Source organism: Xiphophorus hellerii, chromosome 10 (genome assembly GCF_003331165.1).
Source record: "Xiphophorus hellerii strain 12219 chromosome 10, Xiphophorus_hellerii-4.1, whole genome shotgun sequence".
NCBI lineage: Eukaryota > Metazoa > Chordata > Actinopteri > Cyprinodontiformes > Poeciliidae > Xiphophorus > Xiphophorus hellerii.
The window spans coordinates 1,347,762-1,367,748 of record NC_045681.1 but is presented as its reverse complement, the minus strand read 5'-3'; the positions used below and the strand labels follow the sequence as shown (position 1 = coordinate 1,367,748).

At 37.6% G+C, this 19,987-nt stretch overlaps 1 protein-coding gene across 1 annotated transcript; it reads left to right on the top strand.

The window, feature by feature from the left end:
- The first annotated feature begins 517 nt into the window (after positions 1 to 517).
- On the top strand, positions 518 to 19,987 carry pdpk1b (3-phosphoinositide dependent protein kinase 1b). The gene is made up of 14 exons (XM_032574181.1): positions 518 to 655; positions 3,475 to 3,765; positions 4,693 to 4,735; positions 4,827 to 4,964; positions 6,184 to 6,328; positions 6,405 to 6,502; positions 12,004 to 12,079; positions 12,172 to 12,240; positions 13,240 to 13,336; positions 13,444 to 13,617; positions 14,961 to 15,178; positions 15,285 to 15,342; positions 16,503 to 16,655; positions 16,906 to 19,987. The coding sequence occupies exons 1-14, from the start codon at positions 632 to 634 to the stop codon at positions 17,017 to 17,019; spliced, it is 1,698 nt and encodes a 565-aa protein (XP_032430072.1). The 5' UTR covers positions 518 to 631; the 3' UTR covers positions 17,020 to 19,987.

The following is a 19,987-nucleotide window of genomic DNA, read 5'->3' as shown; positions in this document are numbered from 1 at the left end:
CAACTTAGGAACTACATTATTTAGACTCTTCAAATCTGGACTAGATTGTTGTACACTAATAGCCTTTTGGTTTGTTTAGCCTTTATTTGATTTGTAAAAGTTTAATAAAGTATAGTACATCATACTTTTTAAAGCTTTTAATGCATCTAGAACTGGTCCACAACACTTACACTCTTTAAAAACTTGGCTTGATTTTTCTAATATTTTAATAGTAAAATATTAAAAAACAATTATTTGATTTGTGAATTTTAAATAAATTGCATTTTTAATATGTGTTTGGATCACACTAGAACTGGTCCAACTCAGGAACTACATCACTTAAAGTCTTCAAATCATGACTAGGTTGTTGCATACTGATAGCAGAATAAATAAAACCCAGTTCCAGTGTGTGGTCCAAGCAGTTTGCAGGCCACATGTTGTGTGTGAATATGATCGAGCCTTGCGCTGTGAAGTTCAGCGGGTTGTTCGTGGCGGTGGGGGCGGACACTGACACGGCAGGACTCTCCTCTGCTGTCCTGCGGTAACATTGTTGTGGAACGACGTCACACCTCGAAAATGAAGGCACGGAGGCAGCCATTACTGGAGCTTCTCTAATTATTTTATTCCAAATAAATACTCACGGAAAACTCACATGGCAAGAGCTACAAGTCAGATGGTAAGTGTTGAAACTTCCCGAGAGTGGGTCTTCGAAGCCGGTGCGGGGATTGTGGCGTGTAGAAGCTGGATCAGAAGAAGTAGTTATCTGCGGCCTTCGCCTATAAAACATTGCTGTGACTCACTAGCATCGTTAGCATCGCAGGGTTTAAGCTATCATAGGCTTTCCGGCTTTTGGATTAGTCCATGACGACCTGCTTTTTAACTACCTCTGAAGCAGATAATAACTCAAGAATGTATAATAGTGTGTTTTGAAACTGTATGGGACTATTCCCCCCTGTTCGGGAATGGACGGCTAGTGTTAGCGTTGGTTCGCGCTTTCGACCGATACTCCACTTGCTAGCAAGCTAAAGTTAGCTTAAGTACGTTCAACCTTTCTCTAAAAGGGACTATTTTTGTGTCAATTTCATGGTTTTTGATTTACAGTTTTAAAGGTTCAACAGAACAAGCTACATAAGTAACATAAAGCGCGTTGAGAATCAGTATCTGAACACAGCAGATGGGTTTCAAGTTGGTTGCTAAGCTAGTTAACTGTTAGCATCAAGTTTGTAACTTGCTGTCAGTGATGACCGGTGCTTTGCCGAAAAAAAGCGCCCCAGTCGTTCAAAGTAACACCGTGATGGGAATAGCCTTTAAATGCAGCTAGAATCACAAGTTGGATAAAGTTAGACATGTCAGTTTGAATTGTTTATGTTCGTATACATTAGGAAAACTATCCTCTACTATTATTTACTGCTTCACGTGCACGCAGAGTCATTTTTATGACACGTAAGGGGCGCTTTTCTATAGAACTACTGCTGTTTTCCAAAGAACATCGGCTTTATTTGATAAGATAAGCAAATGCTAATGCTAGCCTGCTAACAGGGCTTGGTTATCATGGAAAGTTCGCACAGGCTAGTCGTTACCAAAGTACACATGGTTAGGAAAATGTTGGTTCACGGCTGTATGCCAGCTATTATGTTGACTGACTCAGTAACAGAGTCTGTAGGTTATTTCACGGACAGTTGGCAATAATAGAGTCAAGTCCGGAATGGGCAGCTAAAGGCCACACCTTGCTTTTAAATGAAGAGAAGCTAACCGAGCTAAAAGCTAAAAAAAACACTAATAGTTGCATTTGGTTCGCATGTTCCGAATAACTGCCGCTGAAATAAACAGCAAATGTAGAGGATAGAAAGCGCTATAGGTGACTGTTGGGTTCATGTCAGTTGGTGGGTTTCACTTTTTGTTTCATTGTTTTAGTTAAAATATAAAATCTTGGTGTGTTGTAAGCTGCTGCTGTTCTATGAAGAGAGACCTTGACGTCGGGTGGGACCACCAAGCCAGGAAGCAGCTCCTTGGTAGTCATTTGTTTATCAACACCAGACTTTGTCCCTAATATACCAGGGTGACGTCTTAGTTTGTAATATTATACCCAGAATGTGAACAGTTCTTTTTTTTTTTTTCAATGCAATATTTTTTTAAATACTGAGCTGACTCAGTTCTCCTATTCATGGGTTTCTGAATGTCATTGATTTTAAACTCCTGTTTGATTAATAACTATATTGTATTTGAAGCCCAACTTCATAAATTGAGGTATTCCAGTTTGTAAGTTTTAGTTTAAAACTTTAATGCCTTTCAGTGTTGAATTTTATGTATTTTGGTTGCATGTAAAAACCATCAAGTTCCTAAAATGTTACCAGATTGAGTCTGGATCACACTTCTGTAGGTCTGAAACATAAAAAATGAGCAGTAGGTTCAGCTATTGAGTAGTTTAGGGTACAATAGAAAATGAAAACATTACATAAATATCTGCATTTATCCATACAACCATTTATGTTGGAATGCCTAACTTTGATGCGTTTATGTAAAGAAGAAAAAAATACTTTCTTAGTTGTTAATCATTGGTCAGAGCTGATATCTGGTTTGTTAACTTATTAATCTGAAGTCAGATTATTGAAATGAATCAATCTTCAGAAGCTTTTATTGAAATTCAATTTTTATTTACTTTATATTTACTTTGACTTCAAGAAATCAGGAAAACTTTAGATTGAGAGGAAACCTGGCAAATTTTACTGAACAATAAATTGTTCCAGTAATTATTGGGATAAATGAAAATATTGTCATTTTGAAGTAATTTATTGATAAATTCACCCTCCAGTAGACTGATTTTGTGCAGAACTGGAAGACATTTTAAATAATCAAAATAAGGTTTGATTTCTTGAGACACGTTAAGAAATGTTTCATCCAAACTTTTTTTTTTTAACCAAACTTGGTACACATTTTGATAAGATGTATGCAGAACTGTGAAAGTTTTTTAAATTAAGTTTTTACATTGAAAAACAGATTACTAGTTATGTTGCAAAGAATACATTAATTGCATAATAAATTAAAATTGGCTCAATAATTTACATTTGCATGATTTATTATTTGTCTTTTTCTACCGTAAACTGAATGATAAAAGGTTTAAGTCTGGTGTTTTGGTCTCAATTAAACCTTTTTGTTAAGGACAACTTTGTTTACAGAAACTTCATAATTGTTTTATTTTATTTTTGATATTGAAATGTCTTCCAGTGTTAAATGTTCATTAACATTTAAAGTTTATTGATCTCTGAGAATGTGTTCTTGCATTATTATGCCGTTATTAATTACTGTTATATTACTGGAAAATTGTCTCAAAACTCAATATTATCACTTATCGCAATAAATTCTGAGACAGTTTCTTTCAGGAAAATTGTCATGATGACAGGCTTTTGTTTTGAAGTGAATAAATGATGAAACCCAAGAAGTTTTACAGTAGAAGATGCAGACGTCCAGCTGATTGGATGTTTTCTGTTGTTCCAGTATGATGTTGTGCCCATTCAGCCCAACGTTGCCATCTGTTCCTGCTCACATCCATCAATGGCCAGAAACCACCCTGACTCCTGTTCGCCACTCGCCATCCCGAGCACAAGCAGCAGTCACTGCCCCAACATGGAGGGCTCATCCCCGCAGCCCTGCGCCGTAGGAGCGCCCAGTGGCTCCCAGAGCGCCGACGGCCACGTGCAGCCGGCCGCCCAGACACTGCAACCACGCAAGAAGAAGCCCGAGGACTTCAAGTTTGGCAAGATTCTGGGAGAGGGCTCCTTCTCAACGGTACGGCGGCTGAATTCCTGCTTCTGTTTTTAGGGTAGATGTTGCTACATGCTAGCATTCTTTTGATTAATGAGTCATCCTCAGTTCATATGAGGTGAATGCAAAAAAGTTTTTTTTAACTCTTTACTTTGGTTGGTGCAGCTGTTAAAGCTGCAGAGTGTGACTTGTTGAAAATATGTTTTTATATATTTGTTAAAACTGTCATGATGTTACAGTTTGTTATGAAACAAATAATCTGTGAAAAGATCAATCTCCTCCTCCTGTCTGAGCTACTATTGCTGTCTGAACAAATGCATCAAAAACAACCAATCAGAGCCAGGAGGCGGGGCTTAGCGTTATCAATCAACCTCATGTACTAAATATGCTAATGGAAACGGCGGAAAACCGTTTATCCGCAGTCAACTGCCATGCTAGCTGTCTTTAACATTAACAAAATTATCTGCTGTTCCTCAGCTAGCATAGAATGCTAGCCTTCGGTTAATAATTTGCTATGATTCAGCGACAGCATAGCAATATTATAATTGATCGCAATAGTTTCTGGTAGAATTTATCGTCCAGCAAAATTTGACAGGCCTACTGGTTGCTAGAATGCTAACGGCTATAGCCAATTATTAACCAAATGTTAGCATTTTTTGCTGTGCCGCAGCACAGTATAGCAGAGAATGTCATGAATGCTAAGGCTGGTTAGCATGACAGTGGATAAACAGTTTCACTGTTTTTAGGAGTACATGAGGTTGATTGATATCACTAAGACCCGCCTCCTGGCTCTGATTGGTTGTTTGCAGTCAGCATTGGGAGAAGGCAGAGGAGTCTCGTACCAAACTGTGACATTTTCAACAAATACTTAAAATATACATATATAGTTTATAAAAGTTACAAACTGCAACTTTGATGTTTTTTAATGTTTTTCCTGTCTTTGTTCCTCAGGTTGTTCTTGCAAGAGAGTTGGCCACAGCGAAAGAATATGCAAGTTAGTAATAACACAACCATTAACTGAATGTTAATCTTCTAATAAAAATGGATAATGTCTTAAATATTGCTACTTTTTGTCTTTCCATCAGTTAAGATTTTAGAGAAGCGCCACATTATGAAGGAGAACAAAGTCCAGTACGTGAAAAGAGAACGAGATTTGATGTCAAATCTTGAACACCCGTTCTTTGTAAAGCTCTACTTCACATTTCAAGACGATGAGAAGTTGTGTATCCTTTCATTGGCTGCCGGATCGTTTTCAGAGACGCACCTCGCTCATTCTGATGCTGCTTTAAAAGCATTCTGGATATTCTTCTCTTGTTTTTCTGCAACGGTCAGTTAATAATTATTTATGTTGGGAACAGAGGTGATGTCACACTGTCTGAGAAATGAGTCACTGTAAAACTGACTTTTTATAATTATAAAATGACTGGTTCTGGAGCTTATAGTAACAGTGAGTGTGGTTAGTTTTAGTTATTGTGTATTTGCTCCCTTGGTAACCGAACTCTGGGGTTCCTAGAAGAATAAAACGGCAACATTCAGCCTTCCTGTTATCTGCTGAAGTCATTTTTAAAGCACTCTTTGTTCTTTATCCAACTTCCTTCTTAAACATCTCACTGACCCTGAATTTAGTAATTGATTAATCATTTCCTGGACAATATTTCAAGTAAGCCAAAACTGCACAAAGAATATGTACACTTTGCATTCAAAATTAAAGTTTGTAAATATGCTCTGGCTAGAAAGTAGCGTAGTTTAATCTAAAAAATAATCCCCAGATTAGCCGTATTGCAGTTGAGTCGAGAAGAAAGGACTGAGATTTTGACATTTTGATGTTATAAGTTAGTTTTTTTTTTTAGTTGCAGATGCATCCTTTGCTACAAATGATTAAACATTTCAGCATTTTAGACAATAAAATGTTTATTTTATTATTTTTTTAAAAGTTCAATTATTTATTTGCATTTTTTATGCATTTCACATGTACAAATTAAGCTTAAGGGTTTAAATGATAAATCTGCAAAATGTGCCCTTTTTTTTATCCGACTAATAATAATCTGATATTAAAATAATCATTAGCTGCAGATTTGGAAATCGGAACCAATTTCTTAAAATGTACTAACTTTAAGTCCTCTTTCTTCAGTAAGAACATCCGTACTGAAGGTGGTTGTTATTGGTACGACTTGGTAGCATACCAATAAGAGCGCCACCATTTAAACTTTGAGAAAATTTACAAACTTAAAGTTAGTACATTTTAAACAAGTCATCTTTCTCAGTAAATACATCCGTACTGAAGAGAGTTGTTATTGGTACGACATGGTGGCTCTTAGTTTTGTTGATCAGAAAGTTGTTTTTTATTCCATTAGCATCTGATTTCTCTGGATTTTCAGCTGTTTTGCTTCACCTGCTCAGATGACATTGTTTTAAAGTTTTCCTTAACAGACGTTTTTATAGATTTTGGTCTTAGCTACGCTAAGAACGGGGAACTGCTAAAATACATTCGCAAAATTGGTTCGTTTGATGAGACCTGTACACGGTTCTACTCGGCCGAAATAGTTTGTGCTCTAGAATATTTACACAAAAAGGGGATAATTCACAGGTAAGGATCTGCTCCTGTGCTCTCTGCTGGTATTTGAGTCTGTACATTTTTTTTAATTAATATTTTTTTATTTCAGAGATTTGAAACCAGAAAATATTCTTTTGAACGAGGAGATGCACATCCAGATAACAGATTTTGGAACAGCGAAACAGTTATCGTCTGACAGTAAACAAGGTAAAACCAAACTGCTGAGTTTGTTTCAACTCCCACATCCTGCAAAATGAATCAAAACACATTTTATACATTAACCAACATATTCATACTGCATATCCATCAAAAGGTGTGTTTAAATATTTTAAAAATCAACAAGACCCAGTTTAAACTCTGACAAGCTAAATGGAAATAAAACATAGCTAGATGCTAAACACAAACCTTTCAAAATAAAGGCCAAACTTTTCTCAGTTACGCCTGTCAAATGAGCAATTACAGGAACATCATAATCCATTTTATTTCTGGGTTTGGTTGTGTGTTTTCATTTATTTATTTCTGTTTTATTCATTTCTTTTGGTTGTTGTTTCATTTTGGATATTTGAAAAGTCTTCCACTTCTACATTTATTGGACTTTTAGAGGGAAAGCCTAAATTTTTATGCTATTATCATTATATTATTGGAAAATGGTCTCAAACAACAATATAATAGTTAATTGCAATAATTACTGGGACAGCTTACCATCCAGTAAATGTAGAACTTCTCTTCATGTGAAAATCTTTGAATTAGCAGGCAAAGAAAAAGAAAAATTAGTTTTTATAACATGAAGCCAAACAGATCAATTCAGCTCCATCTCTGCTGTTTCATGGTCATAATCTGTGTTACAGTAAATATTCCCTCTTGGCTCCAGTAATCCATTCTCACAATAAACTGATTCCTGACTGGTTTTGGATTTTGTCTCCTGGACATTCATTTTATTGTTTTTAACAATAATCAAAACAATGTTATCTTTGTTTTGACTTGTTTTTGACAGTAAAAAATTAAATGTTACCATTCAATGACCAAACATCTACATGTTGTATCTGCATGAAGTAGTTTCTTGCATTAGTGCATTTAAAAGAAGAATGACAGTAATAATAACCATGCTGCCTTGAAAGATAATAAAATCAGGTTTTCAGAAAAGGAAAAAGCAAAAGATGAAAACGATGCTGATTTGTTTTGGGTGGAGTAGAGTGTGATTATCAACCTGATGGCTTGGCTAGCGTCATAGAAAAGGCTTCAAAATCAGTTTTTAACGGTTGTTGGTTTTTTTTTGTTTTAAATATCCGAAAAACTGCCAAACTGGTATTGTGACTTTTCCTGTTTTATTTAATTTTTTCTTCACATTGTGTTTTTTTGAGAAAGCCGTAAAACTGCAGTTTAAAATCTCAAAACGTTAAATTGCAGTTTGAGTTACCCAGGAGGTTGTTGCCAGGCAACCAGAGTGAGTTGATTAAACCAACCTAGCTTAGCTTGCAATGTGAGTTTGAGCGGCTAACTGCTTTTCTTTGCTTAAATCATGTGTGTAAATAACGAGTATGATGGTTTTAGTGTTAGTCATGTGTTATCATGACTGTGTTTAATATATGTGTGTTGTTGTGGATGATATTTCTGAGCTTAATGCCGTTCTGGGCGCACGCCTGCAGATTAGCCACCTGGCTAACATGCTCCTGCTATTGGGTTAAATGCGTCTCGTCTTGTTGCGTTCTTGTATGTTTACTGCTGGTTTCGGGTTCAGCACAGAGACCGTTACTGCTGCACCGTAATGCTGTACAAGTCGTTTGTTTTTCAAGTTAAATTTTTGGCACTGATTCGGCACCGGAAGTAACCCATTTGGATTTTCAGAATAAAAGTCCAGTTCGTTACCAGAAATGTTACGTTAACATGGACTGTAAATTTACATGTAAGAGAAAGATATATGACTGTAAAATCTGATTATTTGCTTAAGCTAACTGGCAACAGTCGATGGTTTTATTAACTTAGTTGTTTTTGATGTTATTATAGGAATCCCATCAATACCATATATCGGTGTTTTTCAGTCAGAACAGTTTTTTTCCCCTTCAAGCTTAATTACAGACTAGGATATAGTCAGTGAAGGAATATTAATATCAGGATATTAATATGTAATTTGTTCCTATACCTTTCATCGCATTTAACACCAGATGAGTCAGATAGCAGCAGCCCCAACTCCCCATACAGCGTAACTCCTCCTCCCTGCTCCAGTGAAAGAGGTGAGCAGATCTGCCAGTGACAGCATCAGTGCTGTTTAGAAACCGACCCGTACCTCCTGCCTTCTGATGCGTGTTGATCAACAGTGATGGCATAGTTACTTTAAAAAAGTAACTTTAGTCAGATTACTTGATTTGGAAAGTAACCAAGTTGCATTAAAATTAACTTTTTTAGTTACTTTCAGCAGATGCTAACCAACAACGCTCCGCCACTTGTGAAAATTACATTGATCTTTGCCAATACTTAATTGCAAGTTATTTTCTAATTGTAACATCAACAATATATTATATATCCACTTATAAGGTTAACCTGAAAGGGAGATTGTTTAATGGTTACAACAGTACAAAAAAAACTTTAGTAATTTGTGCATGTTTTTGTGTGTTCCAGTGTTGTCTGGAAAACTATAAATAGGATTTTATGCCCCTCCCCCTCGCTGCTGTCAGCGCAGCGCACAGAGCTCCTCCTGCTGCTCCACAACTCAGATGTCCCGCTGCACAGATTTGTGACAGTTTTCTAAATATTACTGATTATAATTGCATTTAGTTGCACAACTTTACGGACTCGTTCATTCATGGCTGTTTTCACATCTATTGCGCTGTTCATATTAGTCTCGATGTTTGCAGTTTTCTGGAGCGCAACGTAAAGCTCGACGTCGTTCACAGGTAATATATTGACTTGACATTAACTAAGACACAGCGGGACGGATCATCTGGGAAATGATGGACTGAAACTAACTGGATGTCAGACAGATTCTGAGGTTTATGTCTGCTTATTTCCAAGCCCAAAAAGCGCGTCCTGCGACTCACTAAATTTGCAAGCAACTTTAGAAAGAACAAAACAAGCCCAAAGCCGCTTGTAATAAATGGAATTGGTGACCGAATCTCAAAATAGTTCCTTTTCAGCAACAAAATGCGTATCTTCCTCCATTGTTTACATTTCTGTCGCTGTTGACACTGTCGTGTAGAAACGGGGGTCACTCCCAAAGATGCGTAGAGGAAATAAAATAAAATTACAGAAGAAAATAGTAACGCAAAGTGATTTCGATAAGTAACTGTAGTCTGAATACTGGATTTGAAATAGCAACGCGTTAGATTACTCTTTACTGAAAAAAGTGGCCCGATGTCAGTAACGCGTTACTATGTGGTGCGTTACTAAGTCACACCACATGATTTACGTACAAAGCATCCTCTGGCCATTTTTCAGGTGAAATCAACTAACTAGATCGACATTATTCTACCAGATGTCTGGTTTTTGACGGGCTTTAAAGGAGCGCGCTGGTTGTTTTGACGTCCATCGTGGCGGAGCGGGTCACTACATCGCAGCACTCCCGTTGCCGTGGCAACCGACTGAGAGCCCCTCAAGCCGACAGAGCAGAGATTACATTAAACATTCAGTTCATTATGATATCATGTTTTCAGGCTTGCTGTTATTTTGTGATTATTAAGTAGTCAGGTGGCTGATTAGCCAATAACACCTGGTAGCCAGTGACCTGTCAGAGAGTTGGTCTCAGTGAATGTTTTGATTTGTGCGACAAACAAGAGAAACATCAGTTTTTCTCCTGATGACGTTGCAGCTGAGATCAGCTTTAAACTTTCCTGCGATCGACTGGTTGGCCACACCTGGTCTAAAATATGCAAAACAAAGCGCTAGCATCCATGTCCTTATCCATTTATTTTATTTATTGCTCTAACTTTCCTCTGAATGGCTTTAGGAGATACTTTTCATGTCACAATTCAAGCTTAGTTACAGACCAGCATTTAATAAGTGAAGGAAAATGTTCAGCAGGATATTAATGTGTAATTTGTTCCGATACCTTTCATCGCATTTAACACCAGATGAGTCAGATAGCAGCAGCCCCAACTCCCCATACCAGCTTAACTCCTCCTCCCTGTTCCAGTGAAAGAGGTGAACAGATCTGCTAGTGACAGCGTCAGTGCTGGGAGTTTCATTTACAAATGTGCACAAAAACACCAAAAACAAACCATCATCCTCCTACCACTTCCTGTCGTTGTCTTCGTTGTTTTTGCCAGTAGTAACACCCGAATGTTGATCATGTGACGCGTTTGTGAAAATGTTTTCATTGCATTTTTGCGACATGCATCCATTTCGATATCGCTGAAAAATCAACTCATCCAAACGCAGAAACTTCCTATCAAACGTTCTTTCAGAATTGCTGTATTTATTCTTGTAATTTCAATTTGTGCAGTTCTGTGGTTAATGGAAACTCAGCTTCTGTCTCTCTTATCCCTTTGCATCGACGTAACTTAACCACACGACAGAGTATTGAACGGAGCGACTCTGGTTGTTCCCAAGTTGTTTTTGCTAATAAAGCCATAGCTTCTTGTTCAAGCCGAGTTATTCTGTCTGGAAGTAGCACCTAGTTCATAATTAGCGGTATTAGGTAGCTTAGGAACTGACTTAGACCATCTCCTTACGTGAAATCTGCCTGAATTCACACACCATGATTTATCTCACTGTGTGAGAAACTGCGTTTTCCATGACACCGCAGCAGACTTAAACGCGTACAAAAGTCTAGATGTACAAAAGTCTAGCATGAACAAAACTAATGAGTTTTGTTCATGCTAGGCTACATAATGGAGCATATTTTTTTCCCCCATGGTTTCTAATGATTAGCTGGGTACCTTCTCCATAATGCTATTCATCTAAGTCTCCTCTCCTCATCAGGTTTACCATAAAATTACAAACTCCCTGTTTGTGGAGAAACTTCCGACCAGTTTTACTCTGAAATCTACTAAATAAAAACGACGTTAAGCAACTAGATGTTTTCTGACGAGGTTCACAGAAACAAATAGGATGTTTTGACGAGACATCGTGGCGGAGTGAGCCACTTCTTGAAGAATGTTGCAGCAGTTGCAAAAGATCAATAATATAATACTAAAAGAGTGAAGGCTACTCGATAGCGCCTGGCTACCTCTAAATGTGGCGAGCCAGCCAGGAGTTATTGAGCAGCCAGTTAAGTTTCTGTCTGGACTGGAGGTTTGGAAACGGTGAGTATCCCACCTTAGCCTCCATGCAAGTTACAGACAGTATTAAAATAATCCAGTTTGATCCTTTCGATTAGGTTTTTCATATGAAATATCACTGATCTGGACACTAGGTTCAACACCCCTGAGGAACTCTGTTATTTTAAAGTTTGGGTCTATTAGTGAGGAGAATCCTGTTTGTGTGCCAACTATGTATTAAGAAATACACCAGAAATTTTACATCTGAGGAAAAATGTGATAAGACACCTAAACACGACGTATGCTGCCACTTCCAACCTTTCTCTAAATGTGATTACGAAGCGTTTTTGGAGAAGTTCACCTCGCTTTAGTCACACATTGGCTAGGACTGTTGCTGGGGAGAAAGCTTTCAGGAAACTAAAACTGATTTAAAAAGGAAAAAAATAAGGTTCAGGATGTCTAGAGACAGGCTATGCACGCTCTGTTGTTCATAAAAATGTATTTGTTTTTTTGCAGCAAGAGCAAACTCCTTTGTTGGGACAGCGCAGTACGTGTCTCCAGAGCTGCTAACAGAAAAATCAGCCTGCAAGAGGTGCTTTTCAAAAATATAATTTGATTCTTTTCAGATTTTAAGACTTTCTTACTTAAATATATTTTTTTGTTGTTTTTCTGTTTTATGTGCAGCTCTGATCTGTGGGCTTTGGGGTGTATTATCTATCAGCTGGTAGCTGGTTTACCACCATTCAGAGCTGGGTAAGAACGCTTTGGATGTTTAATTTTTATTTTAGATATTCATTTTGTTACTTTATAAAATGCAACCTGCTGTTGGAAAGGATGCATCGCTTGCCGATACCAATACATTTTTTTATTTTGTCTGAAAAGTGGATTGATATGACCAGTTACTCTTGATACACAAACCAGTTGATCCAGATTGGTTTCCAGTTGGACTACAACCGTTTGGTGAACATACCAGTTGACTTAGAGCACAGGTGTCAAACTCCAGGCCTCCAGTCGCTGTCCTGCGGGTTTTAGATGAGCCACAGGTACAAAACACTGGAATGAAACGGCTTCATTACCTCCTCCTTGTGTAGCTCAGTTCTCCAGAGCCTTAATGACCTAATTATTCTGTTCAGGTGCTGCAGCAGAGGCTCATCTAAACGTTTCAGGGCAGCGGGCCCCCAGGACTGGAGTTTGAGACCCCTGACTTACAGGGAATTTACACTGCAAAAACACAGTTATACCAAGCACTTTTGGTCTAGTTTTTAGTTCAAAATATCTTCGTACACTTGAAATAAGGAAACGAATTTAAAAGTAGGAGCTTGTTTTTAGTCAATAATTCTTTAATATTAATAAAAACTATTAGTTCAACTGGCAGATTATTTAACTTATAATATGGGAAAAATGTGTAAGTAAAATAATCTGCCGGTGGAACTTGTAATTTTTTATTAATATTTGCAATTATTGATTTAAAATTAGCTCCTCTAACTTGCTGAAAAGTTACTTTTGAATTAGTTTTGTCTTATTTAATGCGTACAAAGATATTTGCACTAGAAACTGGAATAAAAACACTTGGTGAGATTTTGTGTTTTTACAGTGTAGGGTCTCTGCTACGAATGTGTCGCACTTAAAAAAATAGACAAATTTATCTGATTTGAAAGATTATGTATTTTTATTATATAAGTGTAGTAGTGGTAAAACAAGAGCTAAGAAAGGAAACTTTTTTTTGTTTTTGTTTTTACTTCTCTGTCACAGAAACGAGTACCTAATATTCCAGAAAATAATAAAGCTGGAGTACGAGTTCCCAGAAAAATTCTTCCCCAAAGCCAAGGATCTAGTTGAGCAACTTCTGGTGAGTCGTCAATCCGAGCAGCAACTTTGAGTGAAATTCAAATCCATGGTTGCAGGATTCGTGTTTGTAGGATGGTTTATTTAGTATTCTCTGTGGCCTCCCTTCAGTCACTGGACCCATCCAAGCGGCTCGGATGTGAAGAGATGGGAGGGTACGACCCGCTGAGGCAGCATCCCTTCTTCGACACCATTTCCTGGAGTGACTTACACTTGCAGACGCCCCCAAAGCTCACACCTTACCTGCCAGCGATGTCTGAAGACGATGAGGACTGCTACGGGAATGTGAGTTGCCCAAAAAGCGTTTTGTTTACATTTTTGTTCAAACAGTCACAATGTTGTTAAAGTTTGAGATAATCTGTGAAAAAAAAAAGTAGCTTCTCTACCTCCTCCCAGTGCTAACTAGAAACAACCAATCAGAGCCAGGAGGCAGGTCTTAGCACCTACTACAACTTCTTCCTGTAAGCAAAGCCTTTCATGGGTGCTAGGCTAGTTAGCATAGCCACCAATAAAGACAGATGAACAGTTTTTCTATAACGGTAAGTTGTTTCTCTGCGCCTAGCATGTTTAGTAGTTTAACATGCTAGGTTGATTGTCAACTCTAAGCCCCTCCTCCTGGCTCTGATTGGTTGTTTTTGGTGCATTTCTTAAGAGAGCAGTGAAGCCCAGGGAGGGGGTGGAGGAGAGCGATCTTTTTTTTTTCACGGATTATCTTGTCTAATATTGTCAGGATATGGTGAAAGTCTAAGTTAAAAAAAAAAATTAAGTTACATACTGCAACTTTAAAAGGTTTTAAATTCATTTAAGAAATTGTAAGTTGGCTTTAAATATGTTAAGTCAGCTCTTAAATTTCTTCCTGGCACGACTATTTAATCTCATATGTTATATGTAGTTAAATTTATTTTCTTCAGTTCAGTTTGAGTCACACTGACATTTTAACTGCTTCCTTTGGCTTGAGGCTACCGCTAACTAGCTGCTCATATACCCTTGCTAACTAGCTAGCTAGCTTTTTTGGAGTAAGTTTAAATTTCTCTGCTGTTTCCTGGACGACGTTCGTCTTTTATGACACATTCTGTTCAAAACGTTTGGCTCTGTGGGGGTTAAGATTGTGGAGAGCATCGCAAAGTATGACGTTTTTTAAAATTTCTGTTGTGATGCAGATCTGAAATTTCATTCATGATTGTCTTTAGAAATCTTAAATTTGAGTTGGTGAAACCAGCAGAAACCCTGTATAAAGTACATGTTATTGCATTCTATTTGTAAATATAGTGACAAAATCTTGTGCTTTTTTAAAAGAACTTATTTTTTTCAAAAAATAAAAAATTATTGTTTAGGTTGATTTTTTAAAAGGTTTATTTAATGGGACGTTTATTACATTCACATTTTCTTTACGACAGTTATTGATTTTTTTTTTTCCTGTTTTGGTCCTCAATATGTCCTCACATTATGATGAATCTGAAACTCATCTTTCGACTGTCCATTTGGTGTCTTGCGGGCACCTTTGGGGTCCTGACCCCCACTTTGAGAACCCCTGCTCTAGCAGCCCTGTTAGAAAACATACTGAAGCCTTTGGATAACTCACCAGCTGCTGAAGTTAGATTTTTTTTCTTTAACTGTGTGAATTTCAGTACGACGACCTCCTGAGCCAGTTCAGCAACATGCAGGTGGCGCCGTCAAGCTCGTCGCATTCCCTGTCGCCGCACGATTCGGCGCCGCCGCAGCGATCCAGCAGCAACATCGAGCAGTACATCCACGACCTGGACAACAACTCGTTTGAGCTGGACCTGCTGTTCACTGAGGAAGAAAAGAAATTATTGCTGGACAAACAGACCAATGGGAACCCTTGGTAAGTTCACTGTGTTAGAGGCTTTTATTTTGAAAGGAAACAGCTCAGTTGATTAGTTACCGTCTCTGTGAGCTGAGAGATTTTCCATCTTTTTTGGATTCTGCAGGCATCAGTTTGTGGAGAATAATCTGATCCTGAAGATGGGACCAGTGGATAAACGCAAGGTGTGTGTGAATCCCACTGCAGATTCAGCAAATGTCTGACATAAATTAACTGAATTGCACATTTATTTAATAACTCTGCAGCAGTACAGCACACTGAAATACACAAACTGCTCCACATGTTGAGTCAAACATCTAAAAACAACTTTAATCTGTTCAGTCAGCGCAATAAGCAGTAAAACCTCTAATTTAAAATGTTTAAACTGAAACAACAGTTTGACTACGTAAAAACAAACTACAGCAAATATTCTGTCAACGGTTCAGTTCATTCAGGAATTCTACATATATTGTAAAATAAATAGTAACGCCTGAAACTTTGAAAAGGAGAAAATTTGCTAGTAAAAATTCTGAAATTTCTAGACAAAAGATTTATTTATTTTTGTCTACAAAATTTCTGAGATTAATCTCAATTTTTTTTTATTTTGCCACTTTTCAAACTACAAATATTTTTGCCAAAATTTTGATACTGTCTTATACATTTTCTAGAAAAAAAGTCTAAAACTTGCTAGAAAAAAACCTGTAATTTTGTAAATTTGGATTGGTGCGTCTTTATTTTCCACTGGAGCTCGTTTCCTCCTCCAATTCAAATTCAATTTGAAAACACTTTATTGATCCCAGTGGAAATGTTAATGTTACATCTCATTAATTCAGGTTCAGAGTTTTTGTAGATGGACGATTGGAAGCTGAAAGCATCAAAACCTTCTGATTAAAACCAGAGCTGGACAATAAATCGATAATTGTGTATATTGCAATAAACATGTAATCAATATCAATACATATAGTAACACATCTGATAGAATATTCCAGGTTGGTGGAATCAACTCATCCTTTCTGGTTGCCTAGCAACGACCTGCCATAAGAAGCAGTTTAAAGTTTCCCCAAACATTGGTTGCCTAGCAACAACCTGCTGGTAACTGGCAGCAGTTTAAAGTTTCCCCATTTTGGCTCTCAACTGCTTAAAAATAAAAAAACATGGAGGGAAAGCTGGATAAACAGGAAATGTTACACCTCCAGTTTGGCTGTAATTAAGGCTTGTAAACAAAAAATTGACCAATAATTACCGATATTGACTGATGTGAAACGTTGACATGGTGGTAGGGAAGTGGCTGCTGGTTGGTGGCAGTGAGGAAGTTTTGTTGCTGAAATGTTTGGGCTCCCTGCAGGGCCTGTTCGCCCGCCGGAGGCAGCTGCTGCTGACCGAAGGGCCACACCTGTACTACGTGGATCCCGTCAACCGGGTCCTGAAGGGGGAGATCCCCTGGTCCTCCGAGCTGCGCCCCGAGGCCAAAAACTTCAAAACCTTCTTCGTTCACACGGTAACCACCATTTATTTCTGTTCCTTCTGGGATCCTGGCCCACTGCTCCTTCAGATTTAATGTTATTGCAACTTATATTAATTAAAAATTTTCAGTGAGTTATTGTAAATGGTGTTGATAGAAAAAGAATCTCCTGTAGCAGTCTGTATTCCAGCGAATTTGGAGAAGCTTCTGACTGAAGACGCTCTGTTTTTTTTTCTCTCTAACGAATCTTTAAAATCGTTGCCGTTTTTTTTTCTTGTCGCTGCAGCCGAACCGGACGTACTACCTGATGGACCCCAGCGGAAACGCCGACCGGTGGTGCAAGAAGATCCAGGAAGTGTGGAGAAAGATCTACCAGAGGCACCAAAACCCAGGCCTATAGGAGCACAATCTGAGGCCAATCACTGAGCAGAATAACGCCCTCTTTAGCGCCCTTCATCACCGCAACGTAAACAAACTCTTAGAGACGCTGGCATCTAGACCTCGTTTGTTTTCCTGAGTAGATCCATGGGGGGAAAATACAACTTTGGATTCAGGGTTGCTTTGCTTGTTCTTTGTGCTCTCTGTGAGGCTTCTGTTGCATTTTTTCCATGTATGGATGATGAGACTTCCACCATTTTGTACATTCTGCTTCAGGTGGGGGTGAGTTTGGGGTTGGGGGGGATGGAGCGAGTTTGGGTACTGCTAGGACTATCCTGAACGCACGGACTGGTTTCCTGCTTCAACGATAACACAGAATCTAGCTTTTATGAACCAGAGCCTGTCAAGATATCTTTAATTAAAACCATATCCTAATCATACGTTATATGTGCGAGTTGTCGTAAAAGCCCGACTTTCAGTGCATTTCCTCTCTAGCTGTGACGGATACTGTAAACTGATTCAGTCTCACTTAATTCCACAGGTCCTCTTTATTTTTTATTTCCTCCGTTTATTCCCATGGTGTTGGAGTTGTTTTTCAGTCTCTTGGTACTTGCAGTCCAATTAAAGCGGAGAGTGCTGGTCTGCAGTGAGACGTGGGTCTGAGTGAGCCTTCATAGCTGTTACTAAGGTTGTTTTTGGGTTTTTTCTGTCGGGGCGGGTAAACATGCCACTAGCTTCTACTTCTTCATCACTTGCTTCTCTTTTCTGCATGGCCAGTTTTGTTCCTATGACTTCTTTCTTTTGGGCACTGGAGATGTAATTTAAGTCAAAAAGAAAATGGGTATTTTTGACAGCATTGGCAACCTATAATTTGTTTTTTTACCATTTTTAGTGGTTTTCATAGCATGAATTCAAGTAAAGTCCTGTTTCTTTTTTTTAAGGGTATTTTTGACAGCATTGGCAACCCATACAAAATTGGATGTTTTGAATTAGTTTTTGTACCATTTTACTTGCTTTCGTTCTGTTAGTTCCCCTAAGTTCCTGTGTTTTTGTTTTTTTGATGGAATAGAACGGCTCATCTTGGTTTTGTCATACTGAAAATAAAATCTCGTTTGCTGAACACATAGATATTCAATGCATGGACAGGTTTTTCCCCACAGTTTGCGCACTGGAGATGTAGCTTAAGTAAAAAAATTAATGGTATTGGCAACCCTTACAAAAATGGGATGTTTTAGATTAGTTTTTGTACCATTTAACTTGCATTCAAGGTGTGAATTCTAAATTTATTTTTTTGTTTTTAATCGATGACAATTTTTCATCTTTACTGAAAATAAAATCTTATGTGCTGACCTCATACATATTCAGTGCATAAGCAGCTTTTTCCTACAGTTTGGGCACCAGAAATGTAGATTAAATTTAAAATATATATTTATATTTTTGACAGCATTGGCAACCGTTACAATAATTGGATGTTTTGAATTTTGCTGGATTTTGTTGAGTTAGTTCCTCTAAATTCCTCGGGGGGTTTCTGATGAAATAGAATGACTCATCTTTACTGAAAATAAATTCTCGTGCCGACCACAGACACTTAGATTAATAAAAAATAAAAAAAACCAAGTGGGGTTATTTTGACTGCATTGTCAACCTTTAATTTGTGTCCCATTTTACTGGTTTTCATGGTGAAAATTTCTGCTTATATTTTATTTTTTGTTGGAATAGAACGGCTCATCTTTGCTGAACATAACATTTGATATGCTGACCATATTTTTGACAGCATTAGCAACCCTTAAAAAAATTGGATGTTTTGAAACTTGAACTTTTTGTAACATTTTACTGGTGTTCGTGGCATAAATTCCAGTTTTTAATTTAAATTTTAGTTGAAATAGAACGGCTCATCTTTACTGGAAACAAAATCTTGTGCTGACCTCCCCATGCTGAACAGAGACACATTCACCTACTATCACTCTCACAAGCAATCAGAAAAAGCTGTTGTCAACGGACAAGATGGCTGCCTCAACGGGCTTTCTGCCCTTCTTTTTATTATTATTATTATTATCTTTGATTTGTTTTTATTTGACTCTTGTTTTTGGCCCAATAGAAATTAAAGCGAATGATTTAATTTGTTCTTGTTTTTAATTTTTTAGCAGTAAGTGTTATCATAAGGCTTTTATTTTTGACCGTTTGCGGAGGCCGCTCTTCCTTCAGCTGAGTGTGTGCAGTGAGTGGTTGGATGTCAGTTTAAGGAAATCCATCTGATCCAAATAAACCAATAAAATTGCTGTATCTGTCTGTAAAATCGAGGGAACGCCAGAAGAGTGTTTTTTTTTTCTTTCTTGATCTAAAAAAAACCCCGAATCTATTCTGAATCAAGTCGATGGCGGTCGGTTACATCGTGTATGAAATGCTCTACCTGGCTTGTAACTGATAAGAACTGTGATGTACAGATGATGTATTATTAAATCTGAAGCGAGTAATGCAATGATATTAGGATACAGTTTTTGTATTTTTATTCTTGTATAAGGTTATTGATGGCTATTGTTTTAGCCTATAGTTCATTCTGTGTTATTTAAATTCTAATATATGAATCATATTTGGATTGAAGTCATGTTCAGGGGCCATGTTGTGTATGTATTGAGATGTAAAGCCTTTGAATGTGAATAATTATTGTAAACTATAATATTTTACAGCTTTTTTCTTACTATATCATACATTTTCTATTTGCTCAGTGACTTAATCATATTCTGATAATTTAATGATTCTGTTCATTCTCTCTCTGATTATTTGTGCGCTAGGTCAGTAGATGTTGAATGATGAATTTTCCACTTAATGCTTGGTAGTCCAGTGATTAAAGCATGTAGGGATTTAGGCATTCAAATGAAGGCCATGTGTCTTGTCTTCTGTTTAACAACCTTCGCCACGACACTGAACTGCGTCCGGCGGAGACGACATCTCACGTTTCTGCAGCATGTAAATAAAGTACCGACCCATTA